This window comes from Parus major, chromosome 20 (genome assembly GCF_001522545.3).
Source record: "Parus major isolate Abel chromosome 20, Parus_major1.1, whole genome shotgun sequence".
In the NCBI taxonomy this organism is placed as follows: Eukaryota; Metazoa; Chordata; class Aves; order Passeriformes; family Paridae; genus Parus; species Parus major.
Window position 1 is genome coordinate 691,574 of NC_031788.1, and position 24,927 is coordinate 716,500.

Consider the following 24,927-nt stretch of genomic DNA (forward strand, 5'->3'; position numbering starts at 1 on the left):
GGTTAGTTGTCCAATTACAGCTTCAGGTTCTGAAGTCCCATTCTCCCTGACCATTCTCCTCAATTTGCTGTTGTTTATACTTTCTGGCCCTGAAGCCACAATGGTGTCACTGGTTCTCAGGCTGGAAAAGGATTGTTTTGTCTAACTAAACTGTGAACAGAACTTGTGTATGAGGTTCAATGTTATATACTAATGCAGTATCTGGAATTCCAGAATCTGGAAAATATGAAAGCTGAAATGTAAGGCATTGTTGTTGTCCTGAGCCAGCTATGGTAGTGGGAAGCAGGGAAGCTGCTGCAGTTTCAGTGCTTGGTCTTGTCCTGGTCCTGGGGCATGGCTTTCCCCAGTTTGGGGTGGCATAGGGATGGGCTGGGCATTCTCTGGATCTCTGGGAGGTCCATGCTGCAATTTGTGGTGGATGGGTTTGAGACTAAAGGCCTCTTGGTCATGTGTTGTTGATTTTTTTTCCCCCTACAGCTCTTACCTCCACTGTAAATGGGCAACTCTGGAGGAACTGGAGAAGGACCCCAGGATCTCGCAGAAGATAAAACGCTTCAGGAACAAGCAGGCTCAGATGAAACATATTTTTACAGAGGTGAGAGTGGAGCACCGTGAGCAGTGGTGCTTTGACCCTGAGCCCAGTGCCATGGCTGAGCAGGCCAGGAGCTGCCCCTGACACCTTGTTGCTGAGACCAGTCCATCTCCAGGGCCTAAGGCACCAGGACTGGAGCTGAGAGTTCATGACTGTGCCCCGGACACCTGTAGTGTCACTGGTGGAATCAGGAGCAGGGTGACAAGTGTCACTTGCTGGGCACTACCAGCTCTGAAAGAGTTGCTTGGTGGAAGGGAGGGCAGCATACAGGGCTGGAGGTGCTTCTGTGGTGGAGCAGAGATGCTGTTGGAGAGAGTGAGCTATAAATATCTGGGCTTAGAGCAGCTCCTGCCTGCTCTGCTCTATAAGCAGATTAATCTTGCTTAGTATGAAAGGTGTTCTATAATTTATCTTGCTTCTCTGCTTGAGATAGTTGTTGGATCTCCTCAAACTGCCCCTTACAAGTGTAAATCAGGCCAGTAGGCTATGAAAATGTCTCCATTGTAGCTGCAAAGCTGGGGGTGTGTGTCAAATTTCTCACAAGTCTGCTTGGGGTCTTTCTCAGGATGCAAAAAAAACCCATGTGTTGGAACAGTCTGTATCACTGACAGTTCAGCAAGGAGCACATGCTCTTTTGCTGTAACTAACTGGGGCTTGGGGAGTTGTGAACATAGAAGCCTGATTTTTCTCCTTCCCAAGCACTAGGCCATGTCTCCCCAAGGGCTGTGGTAGGTGGGGCAAGAGGGAGGCAGAGACAGAGACCAAGGTGTCACCCCTTGCAGCCATGGGGTTCATTGGGTGCTATGCACTTTGGCGATCACAGCTCTGCATGCTGCACATCAGCTGGAGCAAACAGCTTAGGACTTGTACCTTGGAGCCAGATAGGTGGAGAGGACATTCCTGCTTCCCAGCAAGGGCAGCATGGAGCATGTGACTGCTCTAAAGAAAGAGCTCTGCCTTCTGCCGGGCTCCTGCATCCTCCCTGCCCAGAGACAGATGTCTGTACCTGTGTCCAGGGCACTTGGTGTGTTGCACACAGCTAGCAGCATCCTGGGGACAGATGCCCCACAGCTGTTTACTTGTGCCCATCTGTTTAACCCTGGAATCACCTTGAACTTGCCTCCTGCTTTACTGTTTGCCATCACAGCCTGATGAGGATTTGTTCAACCCGGACTACGTGGAGGTAGATCGAATTTTGGAGGTGGCTCACACAAAGGACCCTGACACTGGGGAGGTGAGAAGCTGCAAATCTTGCTTGCCCCATGGAGGGAAGGAGGGAGGCTTGGCAGGAGGCCCGGCCCCATGGCGCACATTGTGGGTCACCACTGAGCACCCTGAACCTTCCCAGCCTTCCCTTGCACAGCTTTCCCTGTCCCTGACGACCCTTGGCACAGGGTGGATGGAGGGCTGCTGACCCTCCTGGTCTCTGAGTCTGTCTCTCTCTGTGCTGCAGGAGGTAACTCACTACTTGGTGAAGTGGTGCTCACTGCCCTATGAGGAGAGCACCTGGGAGCTGGAGGAGGATGTTGACCCAGGGAAGATTAAGGAGTTTGAAGCCCTCCAAATCCCTCCAGAAATCAAGCACATGGTAACGTACCCTGAGGTAACGTACCCGGCTGGCAGCTCGCTGCCCTGGGTGCAGGGACTGGCTGTGTCTTGCCACAGTCCAGCAGTGTTGACCTTGTCCCTGGTGCTGCAGTGCAAGCCCTGTATCCTCCCCTCTGGAGGTCTGAGGGTTGGTTCCAGAGGCCAGGCCCTTGCTGTGACTCAGCTGTCAGTGACTGCTTTGAAGTGTCCCTGATGTGCAGTCCCAGCAATGGAATCTGGCCTCACTGGCCATTAGCATCTTCCATGGACCTTGCTGCTGCTGTCCCCTCCTAGGAACGCCCAGCGTCTGAGTCCTGGCAGAAGCTGGAGAAGTCCCGGGAGTACAAGAACAGCAACCAGCTACGGGAGTATCAGCTGGAGGGAATGAACTGGCTGCTCTTTAACTGGTATAACAGGTGAGGAGGGGCTGGAGCCCAGTGCTGCCATGAGCAGTTCTGCTGGCAGCAGGCCCTGTGTGTGCTGTCATGGGAACAGCGAAGGTGGGCAGCAGAGCAGTCAAACACGGGCCTGACAGAGCAGCAGCTGAGTCCTTCGAGTGCTGGAGCTGTCAGGCAGCTGCCAAAAACAGTGGATTTGCTTTAGCTTTGCAACTGAGTCTTTGGGAATGTTTCTCCCTGGTAAATGCTGATGAATCTTGGAGATAATAGGGCTTACCTATGGTTATAAGATACACCTGGTTTTTTTTTGTATTGACCAGGCTATTGGTGACCCATTGTGTGGCAGGCAAGTGGGAATATGCATGTTCTCAGCTGCAGCAGGCCATTAAATGCATCTTTCCCTGGCTCATGTGTACCTGAAAAACAGCATCTTTCATGCTGATTTTGAATCCATGATCTTACAAGAAGTTGGCTGGCTTACCCAGACAGATTTGGGCCATTATACCAAAGTCCCCCCACGCTCCATGCTGCAGGGTCAGAGAAGTGTAGGCAGAGGTGGTGTGCCTGACATCCCATCAAAGAGTTGGTAATAGAGTGGTTTCTTCCCCCATGAGCCACATTGACCTGACCCTGTCCATCTCTGCAGGAAGAACTGCATCTTGGCTGACGAGATGGGGTTGGGGAAGACAATCCAGTCAATCACTTTCCTCTCAGAGATATTCCTGATGGGCATCCATGGCCCCTTCCTCATCATCGCACCTCTCTCCACCATCACAAACTGGGAGAGGGAGTTCCGCACCTGGACGGAGATGAACGCCATCGTGTACCACGGCAGCCAGATCAGCCGGCAGATGATCCAGCAGTACGAGATGGTGTACAGGGACACACAGGTGACTGATGCACACAGCCCTCCCAGGATGCACCCCCAGCCCTGGCTTCCTTTACTTGGGAAGCGCTGAGCTGCCTGTGGAGCTTGTTCATTTGGAGAGGGAAAGGTGATCTTTACAGCCCCGTTTGCTGGCATGGGCTCAGGTTGCACTGTGTTATGAGTGAACAGGCACAGCTCATGCAGAACAGGGAGGGTGTAGCATAGCTCTGTGTTCAGGCCTATGTGCCTGCCCTGGGGTAGTGTCTGGTTTGTAGATACACAGCCTGTGGCCATCAAGGAGGCTTGCAAAAACCTGCCCAATGCTTGAGAGAGATGATTCTGGGGAAATTCCAGCTCAGAGTCAGATGCTCACACTGATACTGTCAGACAGGAGGTCTGACAGTGTGCTGCCGCCCTTCGGGACCCAAATTCTGGTTTCTGTTTCCCTAGGGTAACCCTCTCCCTGGGATCTTCAAGTTCCAGGTGGTTATCACCACCTTTGAGATGATCCTTGCTGACTGCCCAGAGCTGAAGAAGATTCAGTGGCGCTGTGTGGTCATTGATGAGGCACATCGCCTGAAGAACAGGAACTGCAAACTCCTGGAGGGGCTGAAGCTCATGGCCCTGGTGAGCATGTCCTGCCCAGGTTCACCTGGGAGCGGGGTGGGCTGGAGATGGCCATGCTGAGCAGTCAGATGCCAGCAGTTCTCTGCTGCTCAGGCCCTGTGCCAGGCTGGAGGAAAACCATCCAGGGGGCTGCTTGATGGATGGGGCACTGGTGCCCTGTAGCCTTCAGAAACTTCTTTTTGCCAGAGTGGAATATTAACTCCCTCTGTGCCTTCCCACCTGGTGGTGGTCCTTGCCAGAGCCCTGTGCAGCCTTACAGCACAGTGTAAGCTGCTGCAGCACATGGGGACAGTTGCTGGCCAGCCTTGCACAGCACCCCTGGCCATGGTGTGCCTTGTGCCCTACACTGGACAAGGCTGTGGTGTTTGAGCTGGTTTCTTACTGCTGTGCAAACATAGGACCAGTCCATGCCAGGGCTGGGTTAACAAAGGGATCAGTGAGCTGCTCTGAAAAATTATTTAAATGTCCAGCTCCTTTCCAGTCTTGGGAAAAGCAGCACTGCTGTTATCTGGACCAAGTGCCAACAGGTCTTTTGGATCTTCCAACTGTACCCATCTTCCATCACACTCACCTGTAGCTGGGCCAGAACTCTGAAAATAATTAGTCTTGTGACTCCTACAAGTTCCAAAAGACCCTGCTGTTTCCCCTGGCTGCGTCTTGTGCAGGACCCTGCTGGGTTGTGAGTTTGCGTCAAAGCAGGGTTGCTACTGGTCCCCCTTCTAAACCATCACCTTCCTTTGTACAAGTCCTATGGGAGTCTCTCACCTTACAATTGTCCTTCTTTCCTAGCTGGCCACTCCCGAGGACATTTCCTGCACTAGACTGGGCAGGAGGATTAGCCTCAGTAATGAGCCCAAGGCTCTGACAGTGCTGGGACAGAGGAGCTGGAGCACCAAGGACCAGCACCTGGTGGTGCCTGAAACCCAAGCCCATGTTGTCAGGCATGGGAGGGAGAGCATTCTCCTTGAGGGATCATCTGGTCCTCAGACCCCCAGGTCCTAGGGGTTGTTTGGACCCCATCTTCTTTTACTGCACATGTACCTCCATGGTGAAGCTCTAAGGAAAGCTCCCCTTTGTTCCCAGTGCACAGTCATACCTGCCCCTGCCAATTTTGGAGCGCCCTGCTGAGACTGGCCCTAGCAGCAGGTCATTGCTGCCCCTCGATGTTCCATGGCTCTGGGACATGTTCCCTCTTGCTCTCTTTGAGCCCTGAAGACAGGCATCCTGCCCCCAGCTGCACAGAGGCTGTGTCAGTGTCCCTGTCCAGTACCAGCACAGTCCTACCTGAGGGTCTTGTGCCAGGGCTGAAGCCTGGGAGCAGTGTGAAATCTTGGGTTTGGCTGTTGCACAGAGCTGTACTGGAACATGTGCACAGGAGTGTCCTGGGAGCCACAAGACACTGTTGTATGGCAGTGGCTCGGTCAGGGCTGGCACTATGGCCAGGGAAGCCTCTCAGGGTGTGTGTGTGCTCCCAGGCCACCCAGAGTGCTTCTTAGGCTTGAAGGCAAGAAGCACTGTGCTCTTGGGACACCTTCTCAACCTGTTTTCTGTGTGTTCCCAGGAGCACAAGGTGCTGCTCACAGGGACCCCCCTGCAGAACTCGGTGGAGGAGCTCTTCAGCCTCCTAAATTTTCTGGAGCCACAGCAGTTCCCCTCAGAGACAGCCTTCCTGGAAGAGTTTGGAGACCTGAAGACAGAGGAGCAGGTATCTGGAATAATTACACCGGTGACTTAGCACGGGCTGCTGGGACACCTGGTGACCAAACCAGGCATGCTTTCAGACATGTGCTTCATTGAAGTGGATAGGACTCCTCATACCAGGAAAAGCAAAGTTGCTCCGGGGAGAGGAGACCCACCCCTGCCAAGGCAGTGGTGACTCCCTGCTGCCCTTACATGCCTGGGTAGAACAGCTCACCTGCCTCTCCCACCTGGTCTGTCCCTGAGACCCACAAAAGTGCAGGGGTAGTAGGGAGGCCAGTAAGTCCATGTGTCAGTCACCCTTGTCAGGTTCCCCTGGAGAGCCTTCCTCCAAAGCTCTCCTTGGGTATGGGTCGTGGGAAGACGCTGAGTTGCCTGGGCTGTCCCGCTGCCTTTTGAATGTGGAAATTGCACAAAGGTGGTCATTCTGTGGGAGCAGGCACAGGCACATGAAGCAACCACCATCTCAGCTGTCATCCAAACTCTCAGCTCTCCTCCTGCATCAGACACCCAAGGCTGCTGGCAGCAGAGGCATGTGAAGTTCATAGCCTGGGACTGGTCATGCCTGCCCTAAGAAGCCCAGCCCCTGAAGTTGTCCTGGCTGGCTGCTGAGCAGCTGCTCCAGAGTCACCTGCAGTGGGTTTGCAGTGTGGGGAGGCTCCAGTCTTGCAGACCCCTCTGCTGGGCCCATGTGCTTGCCATGCAGGAAGGGCAGTGAGTGTCTGCACTTGCTCTGCAGGTGAAGAAGCTGCAGTCCATCCTGAAGCCCATGATGCTGCGACGGCTGAAGGATGATGTTGAGAAGAATCTGGCACCCAAGCAGGAGACCATCATTGAGGTGGAGCTGACCAATATCCAGAAGAAATACTATCGGGCCATCCTGGAGAAGAATTTCTCCTTCCTCTCCAAGGGTGCCAACCAGCACAATATGCCCAACCTCATCAATACCATGATGGAGCTGCGCAAGTGCTGCAATCACCCGTACCTCATCAATGGTGAGGGCTGTGCACAGGAGTTGTATGGGGGGACACTCAGGTATCACTGAACATTTACTCCCAGCAGAACTTACCCAGCTGGAGAGCCAGCTCAGGCCTTGTGCCATCTGCTGATGGCGTGGCAGTGCTCTGTCCTGTTGCCTTCCCAGGCAGCCCAGTTCCCTCCAAGAGCTGCTTGCTGATGGGAACCTCAGGGTTTCTTGAGGCTCACCGTATTCGGTGGTGTTCTGACACAGGACCAACGTCCCAACCTGATTTGTTCTGCCAAGAGCTGATTTGAGCCCTGAAGAAGTTTAGTCCCAGGAGTGGAGGGCCTGCAGGAGATCTCTAGCCAGCCTCCCTAGCTCTGACTGCATGGGTTCTGTTGCTCATGCAGTCCCTTGTTGCTGCCCTGGGCAGCTGCACTGCCAGCCTTGCCAAGAGCTCACATCCGTTTTCACCTGGCAGGGGCAGAGGAGAAGATCCTGGAAGACTTCCGTAAAACACACTGCCCAGAGGCACCAGACTTCCAGCTGCAGGCCATGATCCAGGCAGCTGGGAAGCTGGTGCTCATTGATAAGCTGCTTCCCAAGCTGATCGCTGGTGGGCACAAGGTGCTCATCTTCTCACAAATGGTGCGCTGCCTTGACATCCTGGAAGACTATCTCATCCAGAGACGGTTAGTACAGACTCCAGCATTCACCACAGCTCCTCCACACTACCTCCATGCACTGCACATAGAGTGGCAACAACAAAGGGTGGGGATTTGGCCATTCCATGCCCACATACCAATGCATCCGAGTTACCATCTACTGCTGGTGGGTGCGGAGACCCCAGAGATAAGCAGCTTAGACCTTTCATTCTATGTAGTCTAGGACTAGTCCTCAGAGTGACCTGATGGAAGTAGATCTTTCCCTTGGTCCTGGTTCTCATGAACCCCATATCCATGCACCATGCATGGGGTTGTGATGATTTTGTCATCATAAGAGGCACAATTTTTGGGAGCAACCACAGTGCACAGGTCCTGCCAGTAAGTCCTGGCTGGTATGCCCACACAGCCTGGGGGAAGCAGCAGAAAGGGATTTGAAAGCCACAGCCTCTTCAGGCCCCACTGTGATTCTGCTCTAACCTCTTCCCCTCTTGAGCAGGTACACCTATGAGCGTATCGATGGGCGGGTGCGCGGCAACCTGCGCCAGGCTGCCATCGACCGCTTCTGCAAGCCAGACTCGGACCGCTTTGTCTTTCTCCTGTGCACACGGGCAGGCGGGCTGGGCATCAACCTGACTGCTGCCGACACCTGCATCATCTTTGATTCCGACTGGAACCCACAGAATGACCTGCAGGTAATGGGCTGGGCAGGGCCAGGCTGTCAGGAGGTCCTGAGGCGCAGGTCCTATCCCTTGTGCCAGGCAGGGAAAACAGGGCAGCAGCACCAGCTGTACTGGGCACGAGGTGCCGTGCCAGGACAGCTGGCAGGAATGTGGGCAGAGGGAACAGGACATGGGAGAGATCACGTTGTGGCTCTGAAAGCACAGACGGGCCGCAGAGCAGGCAACACTATGTCCATACCTGGTTTTGTGTTGTGCGGTGCAGTGTTGTGTTACACATCTGCAGAGAGCCAAAGCTCCAGCCTGAGCCCTGTGTCCTTGCCTGAGGGTGCTGGGATCTCCCTTTCCTGCTCCACAGCTGTGCAGGCTGTGCCAGAGCCCTGCCAGGTCAGCCACAAGCAGGCAGTGAGGGTGCTGTGGTGGGTGGGAGGTGACTGTGGGTCAGGTGAGTGAGTGTAGATGCTGATGCAGGGTGCCACAAGCCGCACAGTCCTCATCCAGCTGGGCTCCCTGCACTGACGCTGTGCCCTCTGCACTGACAGGCTCAAGCTCGCTGCCACCGGATTGGGCAAAGCAAGGCCGTGAAGGTCTATCGCCTCATCACCAGGAACTCCTACGAGCGGGAAATGTTTGACAAGGCCAGCCTGAAGCTGGGCCTGGATAAAGCTGTGCTGCAGGACATCAACCGCAAGGGCAGCACCAATGGGGTAGGTTGGCTGCTGGAGCAGGGCCAGGTGGGAGCCTCTGCAGATCTCTCCTCCTCCCTCTGCAAGTCACTGCCAGGTCAGAGCAGGGACTGGGTAGACTTTGAGGGGGGGAGAGTCCAGTCCCACACACTCGCAGTGCTGCTCCTTGGCCTGCCAGGCTGTTCCTGCACTGCTATGGGGATAGGGGACATGTGATGCTGTGTCCACAGTGGCATGGACTGAATTTCCTGACAGTCCCTCAGGAAGGGTTTGGAAGTGACCTCTGCTTTAACAGCAGCAAGTCTGGGTTGGCTTGAGGCCCTTTCTCCAGGAGCAGAGGGAGGAGCCTTCTCCTGTTGTGCAGCAGTCATGGTTGCTGGGCAGGTTGGTGATGCCCCTGTGCTTTGGGCAGGTTCAGCAGCTCTCCAAGATGGAGGTGGAGGACCTGCTGCGGAAGGGTGCTTATGGCGCACTCATGGATGAGGAGGACGAGGGGTCCAAGTTCTGTGAGGAAGACATTGATCAGATCCTCCAGCGCAGGACACAGACTATCACGATCCAGTCTGAAGGGAAGGGCTCCACATTTGCAAAGGTGTGCTGTGCTCCACTGCGGGGGAAGGGGGATTTCCTTTGGGGGTGGAGGAAGGGGAACATGCAGGGCAGTAGTGGTCAGCCAACCTTCTACCTGTGTGTGGAGAGATGTCCAACCTCCTTCCTGGTGTGGAGATACGACCTCATGGAGACCAAGCTCTGCTGTCCTGCTGTGCCCAGGACTGTGAGCTTGCTGGAGTGCTGCAGCTGGTACGGTCTCCTGTCTCTCTGGTGGTCAACAGGACATTGAGAAGGAGCCACTAGCCTGGTGGGTGGTGGAAGGCTGCCTAATATGGTTCAACCATGAGGTCTGGCTCTGCATAGGGACTCCAGGATGGTGGCAGGACCCAGCTGCTGGGCTGCATGGTGCCCAAAGCCAGGTGCTGCTGGGCCATGGAAGCTGAGTGCTGTGGGTCCTGACAAAACTCCCAGATAGAGCCTGAGGAGCCAGCTCCCTGCTATGCTCTGGCTGGTGTCTGTTGGGGTCACTAAGGGCCGTCTGTCCCTTCTCCTTTTGTACAGCCCAGGCTCCATTTACAGTGGGTCAGGCATGGAACAGAGGGGTTCAGCTCCCTTAGGCAGACAAAGAACCCTCTGGCATTTATCAGCTTAGGGTGTAATGTTCTACCGCAGCAAGACCGTGCACTCAGACAGGTGTGTGGGGGACAGCACATCTGGATGGTGGCTTGCACCCTGTTCACTCCTCTTCTTTCTCTCCTAGGCCAGCTTTGTAGCATCAGGAAACAGAACTGACATTTCTTTAGATGACCCCAACTTCTGGCAGAAGTGGGCCAAGATAGCAGAGCTCGATACAGATGCCAAGAATGAAAAGGTAGGATGCAGTTTCTGGCCCATGTTCCCTACAACTGATCTGACACTATGTGGCCTGGTGTCCAGGTGGGAGCTGCATGCTTCCTCTGGGCTCCTGAAGAGGTTTGTATTGGGCACCAAGAATTACTACAAGGGAAGACTGACCCACAAATGCCAGCTAAAGTCCTGATTTATTTGGGCACATTCTGGTCTGTGGCTCACTGATCTTTCAAGGTACTCCCAACAATCCCACCCTCTGCTTGAGAGCATTGTCCAAATGCTCCCTGAGCTCTGGTAGCCTTGGGGCTGTGCCCATTCCCTGGCGAGCCTGTTCAGTGCCCAAGCACCCTCTGAGGAAAGAACCTTTTCCTGATGGAGCTCCAGTCGTTCCTGTGGGTCCTGTACCAGGTCACAGAGAGCAGAGATTGAAGCTGCCCCCCTGCTGCCTCTCATGAGGTCAGACTGGTGCCTCTGCCTGTCAGGAGGCAAAAGGGGACAGATGGGATCCCAGCCCTCTGCTGGCCCTGCTGAGGTGATGGGCTCAGCTGCAGCTCAGGTCTCCCTTCCCAGCTCCTCCATCAGGCACAGGGTGCTGCCACTGGCTCCAGTGCAGCCCTGAGGCTGCCATAATTCCAGCTAAGGCAGCAGTGCTGTAAGAGATTTAGACTGCAGCAGGAGGGCGGCCCTGCAGCTCTACGGAGCTCACTGCTCAAGCTGGAGCAATGGGAGAGAGTGTATGTCCTATGAGCATGAAATCAGGCAGATTTACATGGCATTAATTCATTCAACAGGGCAGAGTAAGAAGAGGGGGCAGGTACCTGCTATTTAATTTTATACTGCTCCCTCCTGCACCTTCTTGGAAGCTGCCTTTCCTGTTGTAGCCCACCTGTCGCCCTGAGACAGAGATTACACTATCTTCAGCACAGCACGTGGCACAGGCAATGCAGAGAGGGCCAGGAGTGACTCAGAGCTGAGTCAGCTGCTGGCAGTCAGCAGTTTGGACACAGAGAGGATGATTTTCAGCCTGAATTTTGTGCTGGCCAGTTGTCATTTGTGCAGACAGAACTGGACGCAGGTATCCTAGTGGGAATGTGATTGTCAGCCACAGGACTGGCAAGCCAGGAGCCAGAGGCTGAGCAAAGCCTGGGTGACAGGGTCCAGAAGAGCACATAATAAGTGTTTCTGCCTGTACCTGAAAACACTCTGCTCTGTCCATCACAGGAGAGCCTGGTCATCGACAGACCCCGGGTGAGGAAGCAAACCAAACACTACAACTCCTTTGAAGAGGATGAGCTGATGGAGTTCTCCGAGCTGGACAGTGACTCAGATGAGCGACCCACACGCTCACGGCGCTTTAACGAGAAGACACGACGGTACCTGAGGGCTGAGTGCTTTCGTGTGGAGAAGAACCTGCTCATATTTGGGTGAGTCTCACCCCTGTGAGAGCACAGCCACAGCCTCCAGCTGCCCCGGTGCCCATGTAGGCCACTGGCTGCACCAGCCACTTCCTGCCTGTCCTGCTTGCTATGTTGCCTCCTTGCAGCAGTGACCTGTCTGGTGGGATCTGGGCTCTAAGCAAATGTTTGGGATGGAAAAAGAGTTAGGAGGACAAAGCTTGAGCTGGCAGTTGCCACTCCTGCCTCTGCCCTGTTCAGTCCTGTAAACCTCTCTCCCTCTATGCTTCTGTAATATGTTGGCAAAACATCCCTATCTAGGGGTTCTGGCAGGGCTGTGCCCTCCCAGGAGCTCCTGGAGAGAGGTGCCAGCAAGGTCTCTAATTGCACAGGAGTGTTTACTCTGTGTTCCTGCTCTTTCAGCTGGGGACGCTGGAAAGATATCCTGACCCATGGACGGTTCAAGTGGCACCTGAATGAGAAGGACATGGAGATGATTTGTCGGGCCTTGCTGGTGTATTGTGTCAAACACTACAAGGGGGATGAGAAGATTAAGAGTTTTATCTGGGATCTCATCACACCAACGAAGGATGGCCAGAATCAGGCTCTGCAGAATCACTCAGGTATTGCGTGTTCTCTCTGCCATTGCATCTGTACCTGTTGCCTTGTGCCAGCCTGTGGGACTGAGGCTGCAGAATTCAAAGCAGAACTGATGGAAACAGTCTGCAAGTGTTTGTGCTTCAGCACTGCAATTCTCACTGCACAGAGAAAGGGACTTCCATGGAGCTGACCTCCACACTGACCATCACAGCCAGCAGCAGGGGCTGGCTGAGTGAGGGTGGCTGTTTTCTGGCTTTCTATGCAGAGAGAGCTTTGTGGTGGGAGCAGAGATGCTGCTAAGTCTTCTCTGGCCTGTGAATACCGTCGTGGTTCCCCTGCGCGGGGAGATGCTGGGCAGTGGGCTTGTGAGCACCAGTGACTGTATAAACATGTTTGGTGTGATAGGGATGAGGGTGCTCATTCCACTCAGGGTATGGACATGCCTCAGGCTGCTCCTCAGAGCCTCACAGGGCACAGCATGGACGTGGTGCAGGACCCTGCCTGTGCCTCTGGGCAGCACAGGCAACTACACCAGGGAAAACTAGGGGTGCAGCTGAGCATCCATCACACCAATATTGTGGGTTTGATCGCCATATGGGCCATTCACTTAATTGTTGGACTCAATGATCCGTGTGAGTCTCTTACAACTCAGAATATTTTGTGATTTTGTGATTTTCAGCTTTTGTTTCCCCTTGTCATGGTGCTTGTCCCAGACCTACTGGTCTGCAGTGCCTGCCCTGATGGGTGGAGGTGCAGTGTTGTATTGTCCTGAGACTCACACAATGCATAGTGCTCCCCAGGTGATGCTGCCTTTTCTCACTCTGTGTAGCAGGACCCTTGTCCTAGGCCTGGCTGTGCTCTCTCTACTCAGAGTCAGTGTGTCCGAGGTTCATGTGTCACATGTCAGATCTGTAATTGCATCTGTTGGCTAGAGTTGTCTGTATTCTGTTATGCAGAGGTTCCCAGTATATCCTCAGCTTCAGACAGGTCACCCAGAGCCCTGCTCTCCCTTTGGCTCTAGCTCTGCCTCAGTGATGGACACTGCAGATTGGCCTCCCCACCTGCAGCACAGTAACTGCTCTCTGTAGGCTCTGCTGGGGCTGGGGCTGCCATAAAGCCCACCTTGTGAATGAGGCAGCCACGGAGCCTTTGGCTTCACCTCTGAGCTCGGAGTGGCTGCTGGCTCCCTGGATCTGGACTTGTGGTCTGCGATGTGGTCGCTGCCTGCTGTGCCAGAGGGCTTTGGCTGACCTTGCAGCACAGTGCCTGCATCCTGTGGCTCTCAGGACTGAGTGGGGCTGGGGGAGGCCACAGTGTCCCTCAGGGAGTCAGAGCCCAGCAGCGATGTGCTGCTTGTTCTGTACTTGTGATCTGTGGCACAAGGTGAGTAGTGAGGGGGCTGGAGCTCTCCAGACTGCTTTTGACATCAGGGAGTTGAGCTGAAATCTGGGAGTTCTGTTCCCACATGGTGGAGCACAGGGAAGGCTGTTCTGGAGTGGTGATGCTGCTGAGTGCCAAGTGCATCATAGATGGTGCTTAATACCCAATGTCATCATTTCCTTCTGCTTGGAAGTGTCCAACTAGCTTTTGCAATGTAAGGTCCAAGGATGTGGCTTTTGGTGGCTGCTGTAAGTTATTCCAGTCACCTCCTGTAATGGGAGTCACTTTTGCAGTGCTGCTTCCTGCTCTTGCCATGCAGCCCTGCCCTGGGAGCATCTGAGAGTGGGCTTGAGAGTCCTGTGGGAAGCAGAACAAGAGTCAGAAACAAATCAACTGGTATGAGTGGGCTTATTAGATTTAGATAATGCCAAGTAACGAACAAGCCATGGTTTCAGCGGAGGGTCAGGATTGCTTTAGTGCAAGAGCATTGAATATTGACCAGCAAAGCGACCAGGAGCTCCTCCATCAACTCTTTAGAATGTCTTTCCCACCTGTGAAACCTCTGTATTGTCTGGGCCGGAGGAACAACCACATCTCCGCCTGACAGGAGCTGGAGGAGAGCAGAAGAAGCAGAACACTGTAGTGTAGAGCAGTGCTCCTTCCTCAGTCAGGCAGTAACTGCTGTGGCTCCACAGGCATCCTCAGTACCACTCATGTCTGCAGAGAGCTGACCGGGCAAGTCTTGCCCCATCCCTGACGTGCAGAAGGGAACAGCAACCTTCAGCCCTTGCTGGGGCAGGCATCCTGGAGCTCTTCTCAATCCCACATCTGTGTGATCACAAGGGGTGAGCACAGCACCCAGACAGTCCAACTCAGAGCTCTGCTCTGATCCAGCACCATCCTGCCTTTCATCCTGGAACAGGCCAAGCTGCTGAGTGCCATTTGCCCAGAGTTCAGGCTGATTTGTTGCTGGGTTCAGGAGGCCTGGTGCCTACTGCAGGCCTGCAGCAGCCAGCTGGGTCACAGCCCTTGTCCTGTCATGGAGCTGCAGACTTTATGCAGGAGTTGATGACATGGTGACACTTTCTCTTCACTGGTGTCACAAGACCAGACAGATGGGATGGGACTGCTCAGGCATCCTTTCTCCTTCATGGCTGCAGTTCCTACCACAAGAGCAGCTGCCCAGGGAGGCAGCTTATCTCTCTCTGGAGATTCCAAGCAACAGTGACCCCACCAGGAGTTGTTTCCATGTTCTGCTGTGAACTCACAACTTATTTCAAGGTTGAAATGTGTTTAATTTTCGTCTCAAGCCACTGGATCTCATTTTATCCTTGTCAGACAGATGGGACCGCATTTCCTTTCCCATTGGTACCTTAGCCCCCTTGCAGTGATCCAATTCCCCCCAGCCCTGCTCCAGATGCATGATATAAGAAACAGCCCTTACAGATGAGATCAGCAGGTTTGCTGCTCTTTGATCATTTGGGAGCTTCTTGTTTGAGCCCTTGTCCCAAATAACTGTCCCCATAAGTGACCTTCAGAGGTGGCTGTAGTGCCTAAGTCTCCGAGGGCTATGCCCAGGACCAAGGTCCTTTCCATGCTTCACCCCTTTTCTGTGATATTTTTACACATTGAAGGGCCATGTTGTCATTTGGGCTCGGCACTGCACTGAGAATGCACAGCAGTTCAGTTTCTGTGGTGATCCCCAAGTTTTTCACAGAGATGGACTCTCCCATGCTCTGTGTTTTCCTCATGCACTTCCTCTCCTTGGCTCTTCAGGCTGCAGCTGGAAGCTCTGCATGGGCCCCTCCAGCTCCCAGCTCTGCTGCCCCAGGCTGCCTCCAGCGCCAGAGGTGCCTGGTGGCAGTGCTGGGCCCATGGTGCCCGTGGTGCTCACTGGCTGCCACTCGCTGTTACAGGCTTGTCAGCACCTGTGCCCAGAGGCAGGAAGGGGAAGAAGACAAAGAACCAGATGCTGCTTCCTGAGATAAAGAATGCAGACTGGCTCGCCACCTGCAACCCCGAGGTGGTGCTCCATGATGACAGCTACAAGAAGCACCTCAAACAACACTGTAACAAGTGAGTCACAGGATCATGGAGTGGTTTGGGTTGGAAGGAGCCTTAAGGAACATCTTAATACGTTACTCTGGCCAAGGGCAGGAATACCTTCCATTATCCCAGGCTGCTCCAAGCACTGTCCTTGAACACTTCCAGGGATGGGGCAGTCACAGCTTCTCTGACAACCTGTGCCAGGACCTCACCACCCTCAGAGTGAAGAATTTCTTCCTAATATCTAAATTTCTCCCCTTTTAGTTTAAACCCCCACCTTGTGGGAGCCCCTATTGGCTCAAGGAGACAGTGGGCTGAGGGTCTTTAGTGTTGGGAGGGTGGGAGGGAGCTGTGAAGGGCTCAGATCTCACAGAGGATCACCATGCTCCCACTGCTGGACCACCCTCATTCCCCTCCAGCTCATGGAAGCCGTATCCTGAGCAGCAACCCTCTGGCCAGTAGGTCACAGGGCTGGGCAGTGTGGCATGACACTGCCCATCCTGCTTTACACAAGTGGGTCCTTCCACCTGGGAAAACATGGTGTCAGGCAGGTTTCACTGGCCTTGTTGACCTCTCTGCCTCCCGGGACAGGGTTCTGCTGCGGGTGCGAATGCTCTACTACCTGAAGGCTGAAGTGCTGGGGGAGGCTGCGGATAAAGCCTTCGAGGGGACCCCTGCCAGGTAAGGGACCTCACAGTGAACCCCTGCGAGGCTTCTTGGGCTTGAGCGCTGCCACGGGTGTGTGACCCAACCACTTCTGGGCTCTCTGCAGCTCCAGATGAATCAGACCCCAGGTCTTCCTCAGGAAAAACTTCACCCTCTGGGAGTCCCCCTGCCTGTGCAGAGACTGCAGCTGTGGCAGCCCTGCTGAGGCAGCTCTGAGACTGTAGCACCAGCCGGGGGGCGGTGGGGACTTACAGGGACACCCTGCAAGGGAAATGGTTCTGTGTGCTGCTTGACAAACGGGCCCTTATCAAAGTGGGAGTCCACAGAGACTACTCCCAGTCTCAGGGCCGGGCCACAGAGCAGAGTATGCCCCAATGCTGTGGCCTGCAGTCCCTCCCAGCACTGGGAACCGTGGGCCCCACAGGCTCTGTAATAGCACTGAGCCTGCAGCCTGCCAGCTCCTGAGCTTAAAAGCCTGATTTCCTCAGGTAGAGGCTGCTACATTCCCCAGCACAGCTCTGTCAGCACCAGTGTATGTGGGGAGACACTGTTCTTTTTGGGGTTGGTAGGTGTGAAGTGTTTTACCCCATGAAATGCTGTTTGGATCAGACGGGATCTTTAGTCCTCTGGTGTTACTTGGGTGGGAGGAGAATGAGGCTGGGGGCACCCACTGCCCTGGAGAAAGAGGAGTAGGAGGGCAGCAGTTGTGGTGGAACCAAATCTCCAGCTCTTTGACCCCAGGGAGATGTGTACCCATGTCACAGCAGGCCCCAGGTCAGTGTTCGTTAGCTGTCCCCAATCCAGCAGTCAGCGGTTCCTGCCTCCCCCTGTCCCTTCTGAGCAGTGACCAGTGCCCCTCAGTGTCTGGTGAGGCTGAGGGAGGGGGTGTTCATACCATGTCTGCCACAGGGAGCTGGATGTGCTGCTGCCAGACATTGACTACGTGGAGATCCCAGTGGACTGGTGGAATGCTGAAGCTGATAAATCCCTGCTCATTGGCGTCTTCAAGCATGGTGTGTACCCAGCTGTCTGGTGGGTGCTGGTGTGGGGGGGAATGAGTACCTCTGGCACTGCAGGGGATGTCATGTCAGTGCGAGGGACAGAACTGTGGCCATGCTCCACAGCCACACAGGACCAGGACAGCTCTCCCCAGGTGCCAGCAGCATGTTTGGGTGGGGAACAGGCACCCCACAGTGCCCAGGGTGGCCATGCCAGATCTCGTGGTAGACTCTGTTTTGCCAGGTGCAAACACAGTGTGCAGTTGCTGTGTGAGGGTGAGAAGAAAGGCAAGGCACAGATCTTTTCTTGGTCTCATCATGGTGTCCTGGTGTGGTTTCCAGGAGACATGGGGCTGTTTGCCCCAGCTGCACCCTGCATGGTGGCTGTGCTGCTGCTGGGTGGGATGGGAAGGCTTTCCCTTTGCCTGCTGCCCGGGGGCTGCAGAGCCATTAGCAGATCTGGGAAAGTGTTGTGAATTTCTGGGTGTGAGAATTGCTCTCATGGCAGCACAGAGGGAATGAGAGCCAGGTGAGGAGCTGTGTCCCAGGAGCAGGAGGTTTTTGTGAACCAGGCTCAGGCCTTGCTCTGTCTGTCTGTCCTGGTGGTGTGGCAGGTTACGAGCGGTACAACGCCATGCGGGCGGACCCAGCGCTGTGTTTCCTGGAGAAGGTGGGCATGCCAGATGAGAAGCTGCTCTCTGCCGAGCAGGGCGTCAGCGATGGGGCACAGGATGCTGCCGAAAGGTGGGCAGGGGATGGAGCAGAGCTCTTGCAGCTGGCTCGCTCCTGGGGCAGTGGAGGGAGGGAGCAGGCTGTGCTGCTGAGTGCAGAGGGGAGGGCAGAAGGGAGCCGGTCCCCAGTATGAGGTGGAGGGAGGGCATGAGCACCAATTCTTTGCTTCTTGGTGCTGAGAACTGGCACAGCCACAGGGGCTGTGCTGCCACTACCACGGACTGTTCACTCTCACCTAGGGGCAGTGTGGAAAAAGAAGAGAGCAGTGGAGAAAAGCTGGAGGGACTGTCAAAACAGGAGGTGAGTGGGATTCACATTGTTAGATACACATCTGATGCTGCCCAGCCTGCCCTGTGGTGCAGGCCTGGCTCCATCAGCTCTGCTCTGGAGCAGTAGGGAGCCAGCATGGCTGGTCTGCCTTGTTTGAGCCCCATCTTGAGTGCATTGCCTCTGCTCCCTGGAGCACAGCTTCTACTGTGCTCCTCTGTGTTACCTGTGGACCTGGACAGCATCTTCCTCATGGGGAGCTGAGGGGTATTGAGGTCTGGGGATGCCCAAGAATGCTGGTTCTCAGCCTTGGTTGGCTTCAGGAGCCACGTGGGGCCCTGGCAGAGGAGTCAGGGATGTCCCAAAAGAAATGGCCTTGGGGGAGAGGAAGATCAGGGAAGAGGCAGCACAGGAGAATGCAGGGGTTGTTTGAACAGTGGAGGCAGTCACACTGCTACTGTCCTGAGCAGTGGTACTGCAGCCTCTGTCACTGTGGTGATCCTTCCCTCCAGGCCCAAAATGGCCCATCTGAGCTGTCACCTCTGATCCCATGTGCTGAGCACAGCCAACATCTGCAGCCCAAGGGCACTGGACACACAACCCTGCCCATCCCACCACCCTGCACCCTGCCAAGGATGGGTGGGCTGTGGGCACAGGGGGTTCTGTGTGGGGTTGAGCCCTCTCTGATCGTTTGCTTTTGCAGGACATCGTGGCTTCTGGGGTGGGTGAAGCCAGTGAGAAGCGGGACGAACCAGCGGCAGGTGAGGCCATGTCTCCTGCAGTGTGGTCCATGGCTTCCCTGGGTTGGGTGTGGCACAGCTGAATCTCAGTGCTACCCCAGGCACTGCTTGGTGGCAGGAACACATTGCTGGGCTGGAGGAATATGCTCCTCTGTGTTAGTGTGTGAGGCAGCTCAACCTGGCCAGGGGCCCTCCCTGCACAGACTCACAGGTGACCCATGGATGGGCCCTGTGGTAGGGCAGCCAGGGTTCTGAGTGATTCCAGCCAAAGCTACCCAGGGTGACTGGAAGCCATTAGCCTGCTCTTATCCATGCAGTTGCCTGCATGAGTTGAGTGTGTGAGGTCTCTGCAGTGGGCAGTGTTGGCACGTGCCATGGGCTGGCTAGTGCCACTGCTGAGCTGGGAGCTGCAGCCTTCTCCCATGCATGGTCTGGCCTGGAGCCATCATTCCTACCCTGATCTCAGCCTCTGGACTCTCTCTGAAGGAACCTAAGACATGGTGAGGCTGTGAGCCAGCAGGCTCAGGGATGGTCACATGGCCACCTACTCATGACTGTGATTGCCAGTGCTCCCCATGGGAGGCAGAAGGTGGGAGGAAGCTCTTGGAGCTTGCCAGAGGATGTGGGAACCTGTGGCTTTGCCTGTGTGCTAAATAGTAATGTTCTTGCTGATGTTTGAAGCCCAGGATGGCTCCGACTCAGACAGATCCTGCTGGCCTGTCTCCTCTGCTCTCACGGCCAGACTGCGGCGACTCGTCACCGTCTACCAGCGCTGCAACCGTAAGGAGGTGCCTCCCCGCACGGAGATGCTGGTGCCTGGTAACCATGGCTACTGGCTGCAGGATGAGATGTTCCGGAGAGCCTCTGAGATGGACTCAGTGAACAAAGAAATACAGAAAAGGTAATGCAGCAGAGGAGCCTTTACAAAGCTGATTTAGCCCACTTGAATTCCTTGGCCCCCAGAGCTGACCCAGGTAAATGTCATCAGAGCTCTCAGTGCTGCCAGCTGCCCAGGGCATGGAATCACATGGGTCCCTGCAGGGCAGGGAACGTGCTCTGAGCCATGGGAGCCTTGCTGCTCCAGCAGCCAGCCCAGCCGGGGAGCAGCTTCCACTGCAAGCTGGAGTTCATAGGTAGCAGGTGGTGACACTGAAAGCAGGGAGGGCACAGCTCCTCAGGGTCAAATCCAGTGTCTGCTGGGCTAGGGGTCAGCCTCAGCAGAGGAGAGCTGTGTCCTTGGGGTATACTGTGGATGAGAGTGACAGATGATCACTGTCAAAGCCCATGAGCATTGCCCTTCCAACCCTTGTGGCTCTCACACCACTGGCTTCGCCTCCTGCTCATGGCCTCTGGAGCCCTGTGGTGACATATCCTGGTTGCACTGTGCTCTCATTTCATCTGTGTCTCAGTAGGTGGGAAGGGGTTGGGACTGTCCCAGCACCCTGAGTGTCTCTCTGCAGCCATTGGGAAGGTGTGCAGACGGTGATGCTGCTGCCATCACTGCCAGTCTCCCATGCCACCTTGGGCCTGGGACTCTCTGTGGTCACCAGCCCTCAATGGTTTTGCTCCCAGTGAACCTGAAGCAGGACCCCACATAACCACATGGTATGTGTGCTGCCTTGTGCTCTGTTCTTGGCCTCTTTCTGCTCCAGCCCACCTTCCCTTTCCTCTTTTCCTGGACTTCTTCCAGTCATACCATCCCCTCTTTAAGGTGGGGGCATCAATGGTTGTGCTGTGGGCATCACAGCAGCCTGATATCTTCTGCTCCTTAATTATCTGGGCTTTTTGTAGGGGAGATTACCTTACAGGAGTTTGCCACTAGCCTTTAATTTGAGGCCTTTTGACAAATTCACCATTGAGCTCCTTGATTTGGATCATTAATATATTTATTAAGTTTCTTATTGTTCCCATTTTTGAAATGAAACATGACTGCAGCCCCTGGGATCAGAGATGACAATGCTGGCTCAGGTGTATTTTGGGCAGTTGTGGAGTGCTGTGAGTGTTGTCACCCTGTCTACTTTCCTTTGACATGTCTCAGCTGCTTGCTGGTGCTGGCTCAGAGCTGCAATTTAGAGGCTGAGATTTGACTGGAAGCCTTTTTTCAGGCCTCAGTGCTCCCCTTTTTCTGCCCTTGCCCTGCTGTGTGCAGCCAGGTCTGTTCTCTGTGGCTGTTTCTTTGGGCACTGCTTGGGGCTGTATTTGCCCAGGACACTTCACTATCTCTGTCTATGAGTGGTCCCACAAGGTGAAAGCTCAGAGGGTCCAAGCCAGCATGAAAGTTGTTTTCTAAGAGTGTTGTAACTGAACCCCTCCATCACCACTGCTGCTCTGCTCTGGTGTGGAGGGGGTGGCATCCAGGAGTCCACAGGAGTCAGTAAGGTGGGTGGTGTTTATTACTGGGACCCCTACAGCAGCAAGCCCCAGTCTCAGTTTCTCTCTGGAAGAGGCTGGATGAGAACTGTGTCTGCATATCCTTCCTTTGTAATTCCTGGTACAGAGGACTGACCTTCCCATGGAAGTGAAACAGCTTGATGTGGCAAGAAGGGAGTAGATGGGATAGGTTTGTGCCTCCACAGAAACTGCTGGAGCCTGTGCCCTGTTGGCAGCACAGCCCAGAGCTGCACTCAGGGCTTTATTGAAACAGCCAAGATGGTTTTTTCATCAATGAGTCAAGAGCCAGAGGCTGCTCCTCCTCCCTGTGTGTCTTGGGCTGTGGTGGTCTCCCCAGTGTGCTCCCCCTGACACCTCCCTCAAAACTGTTGGTCAGTAACTGGACGGTGCTCTCTGAACCTCTCTGCCTGCCACTTTGCCTGTTCTGGGCCCACAACATGTCTCAGTGGTATTCCTGTCTTCTCCCTGCTCCACAGGTGGACCAGGAGGGAGCAGGCAGATTTCTACCGCACTGTCTCCTCCTTTGGGGTTATCTATGACCAAGAGAAAAAAATCTTTGACTGGGCCCAGTTCCGAGCCATCTCTCGACTGGAGAAGAAGACGGATGAGAGCCTGGAGAAGTACTTCTACAGCTTTGTGGCCATGTGCAAGAATGTCTGTGGTCTCCCTTTGTGGAAAGAGGATGGTGAGTGGAAATTGTATGGCCTATGGAGGGGTAATGCTAGGTCATGCTGAAGGGATCCCACTGCTCTTGTGGAGCAGGAGAGCAAGGGAAGAGTTTCAGAGACAGTTGCAAGCAGTAAAATGCCAGGCAGGCCATGGGCTTGCAGAAGTCCTGCATTTCTGGTTGCTTTGTCCCCACCACATAGTGCCTTCTGCCCCTGCTCTCACAAATCTCTTGGAGTTCTCACAGGAAATCACAACCAGTTTTATCTAAGACAGCAACTTCTAAATGTGAGAAACAAGTAGAGAAGCAGCACACATAAAGCACAGCTGTGTGCTGGAGCTGGGGGTTGTTGGTGAGCTGTATTGCTGCTCTCTGAGCATTCCCTCTGCTGACCATTGCACAGAGTCCACTCCATCTATGCCTGTGCTGACTGTGGAGCTCTGCTGCATGGTAAAGCCTAGATCCACTGCAGGAGGCTCAGAAAGCCTGGCCAACACACAGGGCATCCATTTTCTTTGAGTGCTCTGCAGAGGCCCTGCATTGGCACCAGACAGGACATCAGAGGCTATTGAGGCACAAAACAATTTGTTTTCAATAACAGCAGAAAACATTCTGCCTCAGATCTGTCATGGAGTCAGGCCTTAGGCACAGTTGCATGTATGTTGTGCCTTAGGTAGGTGTTCCTCATCAGACGAGCTGCATGAGCTGTGCTTCCCTGACATAGGGCTGAAGGCTCAAAGTGCCGGGTGCCGTTCCGTCTGCAGGCTCAGGCAGCTCCAGCACTGGTGATCGAGCAGAGCTCAAACAAGACTCTGAATCCTCTGCAGCTGGTGCTGCTCTTGATCCAGCTGCTCAAGTCAAGGGGTTTTACTCCCTGTGTCCACCTGGTGGGATATTGACTGGAAGGTACTGAGGCTGGAAAAAGAGGCCTCAACAGTGGCCTCAAGCACTGGCCCCATTTCACCTGCAGTATGAGCAAACACAGCTTGCTTGTCACTGCCTCTGAGGAACTCCTGCCAACCAAAGTAATGTGTCCTTGGCTTTTCTGTCCCTGCTGTAGGTCCTCCAGACCCTGACATCTACGTGGAGCCCATCACGGAAGAGCGTGCTGCCAGGACCCTGTACCGCATTGAGCTGTTGCGGAAGGTGCGCGAGCAGGTGCTCAAGTGCCCCCAGCTCCACGAGCGCCTCAAGCTGTGCCGGCCCAGCCTCTACCTGCCCGTGTGGTGGGAGTGTGGCAAACACGACCGGGACCTGCTGATCGGCACCGCCAAGCATGGCCTGAACCGCACAGATTACTACATCATGAATGACCCCCAGCTGTCTTTTTTAGACGCGTACAGAAACTATGCCCAGCATAAAAGAACAGGGCTCCCAGGCCCAGAAACTCTCTGCTGCCTTTACCAGTCCAACTCCGAACTCTACAGTTCCCCTGTGTACAGCCAGATGGACCAGACCTGTGAAACCCTGGAGAATGAAGCCGAGAGTCACATCAAGCTAGAAACTGTGGACAGCACCATGTCCCAGGCTGGAGGCAGCCCACTGGACACAAACTGTGAAACGTTCATGTCTGAGGTCCGGGACATCATTTCCAGTAACTATGACGAGAGCTCGCTGCCAGACTCGCTGGTGTGCATGATGTATGATGAGAAGGCCTGTCCCAGCGAGCAGAGCTCCCTCGCCAGGGACAGCCCAAGCTGCACAGATGTTGGAAGCAGCGTTGCCAAACTCTCTGAGGGCAAGCTGGAGGGGGATGAGGATCCATCCAGCTGTGATGCAGATGCCGTGAGAGAGGCTCCCTTCCTTGAGGGCTTGCAGGTGGGCTCTGACCGAATGGACAATCAGAATGAGGAAGCTGAGGCTTTGCCTTCTACCCCCGAGAGCAATCCTTCACAGAGTGCCCCAACCAAGCTCAGCAAAGGCTTGGAACAGAAAGGAGCACTTGCCAGCCCGTCAGCAGGGCTGCCCGAGCACGACACCATGGAAAGGGTCCTAAGTGTGGGGCTCTACAGTCCCAGTCTCCATAATTATGAACTGAAGGTTCCTCCTGAGCAGAGGTTCATCAGTCTGCTGCAGGAGAAAGGACTGGAGGCAAAGTTGGGGCCGAGTCAGAGCCACAGTGAGGAAGATGAGGAGGACGAAGAGGATGATGATAACTCTGAGGCAGCAGCAGATGCTGTGGAAGGCTTGAATGGTCCCAGGACCAGGGCTGATTGTGACCCAGAGGCTCATGAACTGGGGGGTGAGGAGCAGAGCTCTGGTCTCCCCACACCTGAGGACACTTGCCCAGGAGACGTAAACGGCGAGAGGGAGTCTCCCAGGGCAGAGGGCAGGGAGGACTGTGGCTTGAACGAGGAGAGCACCCAGCAGCACTCACCAGGCCAGGCTCAGAGCCAGCCCTTCAGCCTGCCCACACCTCTGCTTCAGGGGGAACCTCGGAGGGCAGAGCCCCCTTGTGTCATGGGGGAGCCCTTCAGCCAAGATGCTGAGGGGCAGACAGGCTGCACAGAGACCCCACACCCTGAGCCTCAGGGCATAAAGCAAGAAGAGTGTAAGAACAGGGATGATGAGGAGAAAGCCAGCAGTAACCAGAGCCAAGGTATGGTCCTAAGAGCTCCCTCAGAGAGTCACCTCTGGCTATGGTGGGAGGGACCTCCTCTCTTCCCTGCAGAGCCAAACCTTGGAGCTGGCCAGCCCATGGAGTGGCCTCCCATCTGTAGGAGCTGAGGTCCTTTTAGCTGCTGCAGTAGGGAGCAAAAGGTGTTGGGGGCTGCATTTGCCACTGGAGCTGCCAGAACTCTTCACCCTGAGCCCCAGCAGCCCTTCTGCTAAGAGCATGCCATAGAATGCAGGATGCCTTTCTGTTTCTGGCATAGGGCACTGCCT

At 54.8% G+C, this 24,927-nt stretch overlaps 1 protein-coding gene across 9 annotated transcripts in view; it reads left to right on the plus strand.

Moving 5' to 3' along the window:
- The window catches only part of CHD6 (chromodomain helicase DNA binding protein 6), a 56,481-nt gene that overhangs the window by 20,214 nt on the left and 11,340 nt on the right, over positions 1-24,927 (plus strand). For 5 of the 9 annotated variants that reach the window (XR_004499930.1, XR_004499931.1, XM_015647527.3 and 2 more), the window contains exons 7-30: positions 478-595; positions 1,740-1,826; positions 2,046-2,195; positions 2,474-2,595; positions 3,224-3,467; positions 3,896-4,072; positions 5,634-5,777; positions 6,510-6,765; positions 7,213-7,423; positions 7,893-8,088; positions 8,616-8,780; positions 9,172-9,351; positions 10,072-10,182; positions 11,382-11,584; positions 11,978-12,180; positions 15,451-15,610; positions 16,172-16,261; positions 17,156-17,259; positions 17,859-17,988; positions 18,216-18,276; positions 18,947-19,004; positions 19,665-19,884; positions 21,851-22,059; positions 23,102-24,640. Coding sequence is in view for 7 of the 9 variants with exons in the window: in XM_015647527.3 (XP_015503013.1) it covers positions 478-595; positions 1,740-1,826; positions 2,046-2,195; positions 2,474-2,595; positions 3,224-3,467; positions 3,896-4,072; positions 5,634-5,777; positions 6,510-6,765; positions 7,213-7,423; positions 7,893-8,088; positions 8,616-8,780; positions 9,172-9,351; positions 10,072-10,182; positions 11,382-11,584; positions 11,978-12,180; positions 15,451-15,610; positions 16,172-16,261; positions 17,156-17,259; positions 17,859-17,988; positions 18,216-18,276; positions 18,947-19,004; positions 19,665-19,884; positions 21,851-22,059; positions 23,102-24,640 (5,138 nt within the window). In the remaining 2 variants the exon portion in view is untranslated. The remainder of the gene's footprint in view (positions 1-477; positions 596-1,739; positions 1,827-2,045; positions 2,196-2,473; positions 2,596-3,223; positions 3,468-3,895; positions 4,073-5,633; positions 5,778-6,509; positions 6,766-7,212; positions 7,424-7,892; positions 8,089-8,615; positions 8,781-9,171; positions 9,352-10,071; positions 10,183-11,381; positions 11,585-11,977; positions 12,181-15,450; positions 15,611-16,171; positions 16,262-17,155; positions 17,260-17,858; positions 17,989-18,215; positions 18,277-18,946; positions 19,005-19,664; positions 19,885-21,850; positions 22,060-23,101; positions 24,641-24,927) is intronic. The other 4 variants (XM_033519061.1, XM_033519064.1, XM_033519059.1 and 1 more) reach the window with 3 other exon arrangements.